The sequence below is a fragment of the Achroia grisella genome, unplaced genomic scaffold (genome assembly GCF_030625045.1).
Source record: "Achroia grisella isolate CSIRO2021 unplaced genomic scaffold, CSIRO_AGI_Agris_v1 utg856, whole genome shotgun sequence".
NCBI classification, from domain to species: Eukaryota; Metazoa; Arthropoda; class Insecta; order Lepidoptera; family Pyralidae; genus Achroia; species Achroia grisella.
In genome coordinates, this window is record NW_026713045.1 from 595731 (window position 1) to 605867 (window position 10137).

At 29.8% G+C, this 10137-nt stretch overlaps 1 protein-coding gene across 1 annotated transcript; it reads left to right on the forward strand.

Annotated features, from left to right (window-relative positions):
- Nucleotides 1-80: 80 nt before the first annotated feature.
- Nucleotides 81-8639, forward strand: LOC131852745 (alpha-tocopherol transfer protein-like). Its single transcript, XM_059203471.1, has 7 exons — nucleotides 81-365; nucleotides 2860-3019; nucleotides 4358-4517; nucleotides 5074-5245; nucleotides 5963-6163; nucleotides 6999-7104; nucleotides 7990-8639. Exons 2-7 carry the CDS (start codon nucleotides 2878-2880, stop codon nucleotides 8139-8141), a joined length of 933 nt encoding a protein of 310 aa, XP_059059454.1. The 5' UTR covers nucleotides 81-365; nucleotides 2860-2877; the 3' UTR covers nucleotides 8142-8639.
- Nucleotides 8640-10137: the final 1498 nt, after the last annotated feature.

The following is a 10137-nucleotide window of genomic DNA, read 5'->3' on the forward strand; positions in this document are numbered from 1 at the left end:
CAAGAAACACGAGCATCTCTAAATGTTAGCTGTTAAATGAGATATAATTAACATATTGAAACAGCCAACGCATACATACATTAGTCAGTTTGAGTTAAGCCTCCGCCGCAGTGGTGTCTCTGATTTTAAGCCTTATCAATGGAATAGAAGGCCGATATTGTAATAGGAGGAAAACAAATGGAATATTAGGTGATATGGAAACGGAATAACGATAAAGCGAATGTGTAAATATACATAATTTTTACTTAGTACGTTCCTGGATATTAATGGCAGTGATTGGATTTCGTAATTTTGTATTGACAAAGTAATTGAAACACTATTTTTAAAGGTGTTCATGGATTTTAGTCTCAATTAGGAAAAGTAAGGTAAGTTTTGTTATTTTTGTAACTATATGTAGACGGTGACTTAAAAGTGGCATCTGTTTAATAGTTGTATTACTCTGCCATTTTCTTGCCCCATATCTTCGATATTTATATGTCGAAAACTTGGTATAAGACAAAGGATTTATATAATATTGGTACTGTATTCTAGATATTTGGTATCCAGACAGCAATAAGAAAATAATTTATAGACGAAGGCAGTTAAATTTGATTTAGTGTAATATTGATGTCTGTGGTTTTATTTACTATATATCACTATGTACGTTAGTTATCTTTGGAGAGCAAGTGTGAATGAACTTCTAGGAAACCGTTCAGCTGACTGTCAACTATGATAACGTATTTTTATATACAGTGTACAATATTTGCTGTTTAAACGACCTTGAACTACAGTACTGAGATTTACAGCACGTCTATCTATTTTACTAAATAAATAATACAATAACTAGCTATATTATAATGTTTAAAAGGACAAATTATTCATATTGTTTAAGCCAATGTTCTGTAGTAAATTGTTAGATTCTAAGCAAAGACTTAAATCCAATTCTTTGCTGAAGAAACTACTAATATTTTGATGAATAATAACCATATCTTGTGGCTTAACCAATGTCGTGGATGTTAGTCTAAATCAACCCATGTGACATTAATACTGTAATTACTAATACTACCTACTATTTAAACCCGTTATACTACTTATATGGGATCATACATGTTATATGCTAGTAAACTAGCAGTAGTCTTTTTTTGTTTCTAGGGAAAATAAAAATTACCTCCAGTCATATAATATCTAATTTGTAACAAATTTATTACTTTCAAAATAAAATATATCATTACAATGATATATCATTGAATAAATTAAATTATTGATACTATGAATGAACTTATTCTGCATTAGTCAGGGTCATTAGTTCATTAGTTAGTAGTCAGAAATTCGCAATAGTAACACCTACTACCGACTGTCTTGGCTTGCTCATGGATGTCATGGGGTAGTCCCGAGACATGTTTTAAAAAGGAGATGGATATGATCTTGATTATATGGAAAACGGCAGAAAGACCAAGAAAAGTTGGATGGAATATGTGGTAGATGATGAACATTATGGTTGGTTGAGCTGAGGGGTGACGGTAGGTAGGAATCACAGATAACATAATTGGTAGGAAGCAATGGTAGATGAAAACTTTACAGTGGCTATAGTACATAATGTTAATGACCTGTCTTAAAAACTGTGTAGTTTTCAATATAAGTATATGTAACATTAACAAACAAAATATTCATCTTTTTTTTATTGCAAAACTTAAACATGTACCTTTTTACGAATAGGAATGTAAACGAGAGAGGTAGACATACATACTACATCACTACATAGAATATTGTATTTTCCAAAATTCTTTAATGCAAATGCTAAAGTCTATTACAGACTTTGATATGAAGAAGTTAGTGTTTTCAACAATCAACGAATTTGCTAAATTTATTTGTTGCATATTGACAGGGGTATTGGCTGAGATCAAGAGCTATTTTACCTATACGCATATTTAAACAATATATTTCCTTTTAATTATTCATTAATAGTACTTAAGTCGAAGTTCAGCGAGGATAATAAAACATTTCAAACAAGTAAAACAAGACATATGTGTATATGATAGATACACTTATTTATTTTTTTAATAAATCATTATGTCATACTGCCGTATAAAGTTTTGAACTACTTATCTACGTGAGTTCATCAGTACATTCGTCAATATATTGATTTGTTTCATTGAACGTGGAAACTATGAAAGATATCATATCATTATTATCATAGCGTAATTTTATGTGTACTGCTGTTATTTAGGTTTCTGAGTATACTCCTAAGAATATAATTTAAAACTGTAATAAAAATGTACTAATTGCTTAAATAAAGATAAACTGATTATCTGCCAGTTATCAAATATGTACGATTGGGAAGAGACTGAAATCCTTTCGTCACGAGATATGTTCACCATCATACATACAAAAATCCGATGAAATTAAAATATACTCTTTTAACAAACTTGCTTTTAAACTTACAATATTTTTGAGGATGCTATAGTAACCCAATGTTTTGTACTTAGTGCTCATACCTTATCATATTATGTAGCACTTTTTTTGCCTGAAATAAATACCTAACTATTTACGAGTAAACTAAGTAACGCACTGATAAAGAAATGCAAGTAGTGAATATTGTTCATATAAATAGTCAAATTATATGAACTATTTTCTGGAGATCGTTCGTTTGAATCGGAACTTGCAGCATTTGGTAATATCTGGTGGTATTGGAGCATCCATGGGTGATACGCGTGATGTACTCCAGATACCCAGGTAGATATATTATACATATACCTATACACTTCTCTACTATATAAAATATATAAATAGTCTAAAATAATATTTCTAACAGATTAAGATTTTGAGAAATTTATAAATTATGATTTATAACGAGCTCTTTTTTTCTTGTTGTTTTTACAGTGAAGAATTCCGAGCAAGATGACAATTAGACCACTTTCTGCAGCTCTTCAGCAGAGAGCCAACGAGGAGATCAATGAAAACTCTAAAAGGATAGACTCGGATATAACAGCACTCAGGAACTGGTTAACTAAACAACCACATTTGCACACGGTACAGCCTTGTAAGTTTTGTTGCATGATTACTTGAAGGTCATCTTTTTTAGAAAATATACTTATAACGATGTCGCCGCCGGTGTTTGTTTGCTTTGATCTTTTAAATTACGCAATGGATTTTAATGCAGTTTTCAGCTATATATAAACTAATACAAGAAGTATGTTTGTACTTATAATATCTATATACATATATATCATGGTATAGAAAAGCGGAGAAAATAAAAATGTTGTGATGCACCTATGCGAAATCGAGACGAGTCGCTAGTTAGGTTTAGTATCACATTTACGTATTTGCTTTTCCGTCCTTTAGTGTGTTTTTACACTTTTTAGACGAAAAAAAAAACGTACACTTAGGTACATTACTTACACAATACAGAATATTTTCTTCTAAACTAATTGTGCCAATAACTTAGGTACAGAAACATTATGTAGAAAGATGTAGAGTACCGAAACAAATGGATTTAGTTTAGGGTTTATCATATTACTGACCTATTGATATTTTTTCAATTTTTTTCATATCGCGGGTGTTAATGATAACGTAATGCTTAAAGTGTTGTTCATGTATATACCTATGTAGACAACGGTCACCTTGTTTTTCATTTAAATTAAATGTATAAAAAGGATACTAACTATACATATAGGCCCCCCCGTGTACACATAATATATGTACATAGGGATCCATATGCCACCTGTTTGGCAACCATTTTAATATCATATAACGATATACAATATCTTAATTATACGTTTCAACATTAAATATGTATATATAACTACTATATATTGTGTATATAATTATATAACTACGAGCTGAGTAGGTATCAGAATTCAGTACTATATAAATAATCTATGATAACGATAGGAAACTATTGACGAAATATTAACGAAAATATTTATTTTCGTAATGAATATATTAGACAAACTGATAAAGAGTATGCTTCTGGATGTGATTATAGTTAATTTTATAATACTTGCAAAGGCGTGTTACCATGCTGGTAACACACACATTGTGTCTAAGAATGACTGAGAATGACTAAGTAGTTTAATAAAATTGCACATTTCAGTTTTATTTTTAGGTTTCATTAGTACTAATATGTAATATTCTTTTATCTTTAGTATTAAACCGATAGTGGAGTAGAACACTAAGAATCATTTATCATAAAATGTTGACAGCGCCATCTGTAGTGAATAGATAAAGTTATTAAACATTTGTTTTCAAGTTCATTCGGAGCATCAAACTTCTCTATTGATTAGCAGTGTCAGAATAATATATTAGATGTCGCTATTCACATGTTTTAAATTATAAATATAGAGTAAAATATAACACATTTTATTTCATGTACTTACAGCTGATCAATGGCTTATCGCATTTCTTCGTGGGAGTAAATTTAGCATTGAGAGAAGTAAAGAAAAATTTGACATGTTTTATACTCTAAAGTCACTTGTTCCCGAGTTTTTCTCAAATACAGACCCACTTGATACTAGAGTTCAAGAGATCCTTAAACTGGGGTAAATATTTTTATTATTGAAATTTATTTATTGTAAAAACCGGTTTTTACAATACTCACTTTAACCTGTCTTAACTGCGCAGGGAGGCTGCGCAGTTAAGACAGGTTTCTAAAATAATTATCTCCCTATATTAACTATTCGCAGCAACAGTGCTAAATATGGTGTCTAAAAATATGTTACCTACGAATACGAATTGTCCTGTGCACAATTCTATTGTTACAGAATTTTGCGTAATAAACGATTTATGTATAAGTTTATTAGATGTACTACAAAAATATTACTCCAGAATTAAAAAGCCAGGGGCTTCCAAAATAGGTAAACCTGTGCTTCGAAAGCAACTACATTTCAGAATTACTCGATTTATGGTAGTAAAAAAAAATTCTAAAATTTTGTAGCATTATGGAAAGAAGTGCTTCCATAATACTACAAAATTTTAGAATTACTAGCAAAAAACTTGTAATTAATAATATAAAATAATTATACTTAGATATATAATATGTCTATATTTTTATATATATTATATAGTTAGTAACATGTAATTAAATATTTATTTCAGGGTTTTCTTGCCCCTAAGAAAATGTGAGAGCGAAGATTCTTTCCGTACCAGTATAATTAGGATCGGTGTGTTCAATCCATCCCAATATCACCTTTCAGATTTGATAAAAGTTTCTTTTATGGTTACCGAGATTTTAATGCTAGAAGATGACAACTTTACCGTAGCCGGTGAGGTAAGATGTAACATAGATTAAATATTAGGTAACAAAAGGACTTACTGATGATATGGTCGCGTATGGCGTTAGTTTAGAAATATTTTATTTATGGATTATAATGGAATGATGCTCTCGTCTGCATTAACTGTATATGCTGGAAGAGTACCAGTGGAGCATTATGATAATATAATCTGTTATACCTTTAACCTTAGTGTAGATACACTTTGGAGACATGAAAAATAAGAATGGCAGGTGGTTAAAGAAAGTATTGCAGTACGAATGTCTTTGGGCATCATTCAAAACCCTCTAAAAACCTACTTAAACGTACTTAAATGCGGTTAGGTCTAAATATCCAGCGACTACTTTTAATGGGTTTATAATGTTATGATAAATAATTATAATATAAAGAAAATTAAAACCTGTCCATATTATTTGATTAGAATATTCCAAATTTAATTTATTTAGGTATTTATTAAACTACCAACAACTCACACATTCACGCAGATAATTATATAAATACCCAATTATGTACCTACAATAAAACATGAATAACTAAATAAGTGAACCTTAGATATCACTTGTGATCTCCGATTCTTGTAAACAAACAACACCATATACATAAAACAATGAATTTAAATTCAGCTATTACATATTTTATATAAAATTAAAAATAATGTTTCAATATGTTTAGATTGTATTTATTGGTGGAGACTGCAAATAAATAATTATTTCCAGCAAGTCATCATTGATATGAAGGACGTAGGTGTAGGTATCTTAAGCCAATGGACACCAGCGCTAGCCAAAAAAGCTATAGCTTGTTTTGAAAAGGCGCTTCCAGTACGAGTTAGAGGAAATCATATTTTAAATACACCATCTGGATTTGAGACGGCTTTCGCTATTCTAAAAACTTTCTTAGGAGAAAAATTAAAGAAAAGAGTAAGTTTTTATTTAATATTCGTATAAGTGATATATTGTAATCTTTAAGATTATCGTCGAAAATTGGAGCGAGGGCAGCTTTGTATGATATATTAAAAGCATAGATAATATCTATTAAATTATAATTACGAAATGTCATTTAAATTTTCGTACTAATACTTATACGAATTAATTTAATAATATTTTCTCTGAGGCTTATTGCGAAGAAATTATTAAAATCCCATTAAAATGGATTTAGTTTATCAAATGTAGTTACTTATCTAAACATTTGGAATAGGTAAATTTTATGAACATCAGGCTATTATTAATGTTATGGATAATATATTAATAGAAGATAAAATATATTTTATGTAATTATTTAACAGGTCTAAATTTATAATATCATATTAACATCATTATAATTCAGAGAAATTACTACTACAAAACTAATATATAATAGACCTAAATATCTAAAGCATATTACGTTTATTTAGATATAATTTAATTACATAAATAAATATATCAAGAAAATTCTAAGTATCATATTAATCATCTGTATCAATGGCGGCCCTGCACATTGTCTAATCTCCTTCTAGCAATGGTTTTTCATAACCCATAGGATAATAAAAAAATAGCTTATTCCTTATTAAAAGGCCGGCAACGCAGTTTTAATTCTCCTAGTGTTCCTCTTGGACGGTGGTAATCACGGGTGGTGAGCCGCCAGCTTGTTTGTCGCCGATGGTATAAAAATAAATTACACGTCATTTTGTACGTGGACAGCAAGACAGCAATATATATCTTATTACACACTTATTTTTCCACAACGATTAATTGTGTCATGTATTAAATTTTGCAGATTCAAGTCCACAATCAAAATTACAATAATATGTACAAATCTATCCCCAAATCGGTGCTTCCAAAAGAGTATGGTGGCGATGATGGCACTGTTCAAGAACTTACAGGTATATTTGTAAAATATGTAGATTTAATAAATTTCCAAAACTAATATGTGGGTCTTCATTAGAGTAATTGGAGTCAGAATAGATTATTGTATATTGTTGATCAGTCTGTCTGTATGTTTGTACTAACATCACAGTATTCACCGATCCATTGTTCAAGGTGTATCTTAAGATATAGGTTCTATTTTATCACTGAAAAATAGAATTCCGTACGTAACGACTGTTCGCTAGATATGTATACGTAATACGTAGATGCTGCATGACTTGACAAAAATGGCTTGGTACCTCATTACTAAATGTTACATACGTATACGATATTATATAAGTTATCTGATACATTATAGCTTAACAATACAATGTTGTTTCTGTTGACTAAAAATTACATACATTTTCGCTGTTATACAATGTGACAAAGTTAACGCAATTCGTTGACACCCCAAGATTTTTGATTGTTATAATGTCACAGAGTAACTTAGCGGTTCTACTATGGAGCATAGTGGAAAGCAAAGACTGATTTAAAAGACTTAAAAATGTGAGCTGCAATATTAGTGCAATAGCTACCCAATAGCTGACTGTGGCCTTCTAATTACCAACTCCGATAAGCGAAGGAATGTAGTATATACAAAAGGCTATGGGAGTCTTTCCCAATAGTAATAACGACAACATTACTATGGGATCATACCATACCCATAGGAGTAGGCTAATTGTAATTCTTTTCTAGTGAATTAGCGTAACGTTTTATATCCGTCCTCGTGATACAATGTATCTTCATACCTTATTTTATTATGATCCACTATTTGTTTACCATTGTAGTTGATTATAACATGTAATTATATAGACACACTTAGGTACACATTTATAATATTAGTACGGATTTGGTTTTTACAGATCATTGGAAAGCTAAAGTGGAAAGCTACCGCGATTGGTTTTTAAAAGAAGAGAGTGTGTTTTCTGATGAATCGAAAAGGCCTGGGAAACCGAAGACTAGCTCGGAATTGTTTGGAGTTGAAGGGTCTTTTAGAAAATTGGAAGTCGATTAAAATAATCTCGTTTCTTTTTCTACCTATACCTCTATTTAATTCTTACCCATAATCTGAAATTGTTAACAATGCATTCGACTTATTATACCTGTATACATACATATATATTTCACAATATACAATGCATATTAAAACGAATCATTAATAATATTTGGCTTAAGCAAGCACTGTCTAAAATTGAGTAAATAATTTAATTTATTGTTTAAATAATTTTAAGATGTACATCAACATCTATTTTTTATTTAATCATCAATTTGTTTATATGTCTACTGCACTTAGTACGATTATAATATACAATAGACATATACCTCTAAGGGAGTTTCATTAATAAATAGTTCTAGTAATAATAGGACTATATGAGTATACTGAAGGAGACAAACTGAGACAAGCATACGCATTATCATTATATTGTATAGTAATCGTATACACCATAAAAATATATATCGAATGAGGAATCACTTTATTATTAATTTATTCTGCTTTAAAAACAATAAAATTGTTCATTAAATTGAAAATTCATTACATTGTTATGTTTATTTATTTTTAGCCCTTTCTGTAATTCTATCTATATGTTTTATTGTGGTTTTAACAAAAATCATTTGTTATGACATATGCGTCCCTTATAAATAACTTTTTTTAGTTATTGTTTACAAGATTTATTTAAAGAGGAATAATCGATTATATGTACATATACATACCCTTAACGTCTACAAAAAATATCTGGCAATAACTTACGAAATTTAGGAATTTAAATTTGGATAATTTTAAATTTTGACAGTTAAATCAAGGATTTATCAAGAGAAAAAGAGGTATCCACTAAAAAAAGTTGCTAAGTCGCATTGAAGAAAAAGACAACAATATGATTACTAGTTAAACAGATATTATTATTACGTATTTATTATGGTGTTTCAGAATAAGACACTAGTTTTTTTAAACTTATAAACTGCGAGTAGAGGTTATTCAGCGGAGTAGTTGTCACATAGAACATTTACGAATATACCTACACATATTGGGTAGTAGTAATTAATAATTTATGTCTTTTGTATCAGAAATTATATTGACTATGTACCCTTCAGACCAAAACGGCAATGCTACACAAATACTACTTTTAGAAATAGAGAGTATTACTTATTCAAGCGAGTTTCTTGAAACTTTACCACCAGTAAATATATCTTACACAAGAGATTCTTGTATAGATATCATGTCTATATTTCCATTTGTAAAAAGGATACATAGAGTATTAGCATTTGTTCAATGTAGATATTCTCACCATTAAACTCTAAAATTATTTGCATGTAAATTGATGTAAAGATAACTAGAGTAAGTAATAGCTTATTTACATAACTTAGTTGTACTACTAAGAACCTAAAATTAAAAAGCTTAAAAAATAGAATATAATAACTAAAATATATTATTACAAGGAGTCCCTTTAGGCCAAGTTCCGAAAATACTGGCAGCGTTCCCTCATTGAATGGCTAGACTAATTCTTGTATGTATATATGCATAAAATATAAACGAATTGGGCAATTGTTTATATTAAAAATTAAGAACAGATTAAGATTATTATCTGAGACAATTAAAAATTACAAACGAGTAAAGCTTCGGATTTATTGGTAAATTAAACTGGAAACCTCACAAAAACGTATATATTTTATTATATCTATACATAAATACAAAATAAAACTGATCAATTACTATTGATTGATACATAGTGTATGAGGATAAAACGGCATCGTATACTGGTAGTGCAGGCATGGTGAACCTAGTGGCGTAGTTAGGTAACTAAGGGCCCTAGGGCAAATCAAAAGTTGGGGTTTCAAAACATTACAGTTTTATTAAAACGCACATATCGCTATCCGTCAAATTGACAACACTGCCAACCCTCAGAAAGAATTTAGGGGAATTCCGAAGGTATAACTTTCGAATTTCTCTCATCTGAGTTGACATGATTAAAGTCGGGTTGCAACCTGTTATATTTATTTCAAGATGGGAGAAT

Bases quoted from the DNA above. Each gene is read 5' to 3' on its own strand.
- LOC131852745 (XM_059203471.1), top strand. From the start codon at position 2,878: ATGACAATTAGACCACTTTCTGCAGCTCTTCAGCAGAGAGCCAACGAG. The intron at 5,246-5,962 runs GTAAGATGTAAC...AATTATTTCCAG, and splicing joins ACTTTACCGTAGCCGGTGAG to CAAGTCATCATTGATATGAA. The intron at 6,164-6,998 runs GTAAGTTTTTAT...TAAATTTTGCAG, and splicing joins GAGAAAAATTAAAGAAAAGA to ATTCAAGTCCACAATCAAAA.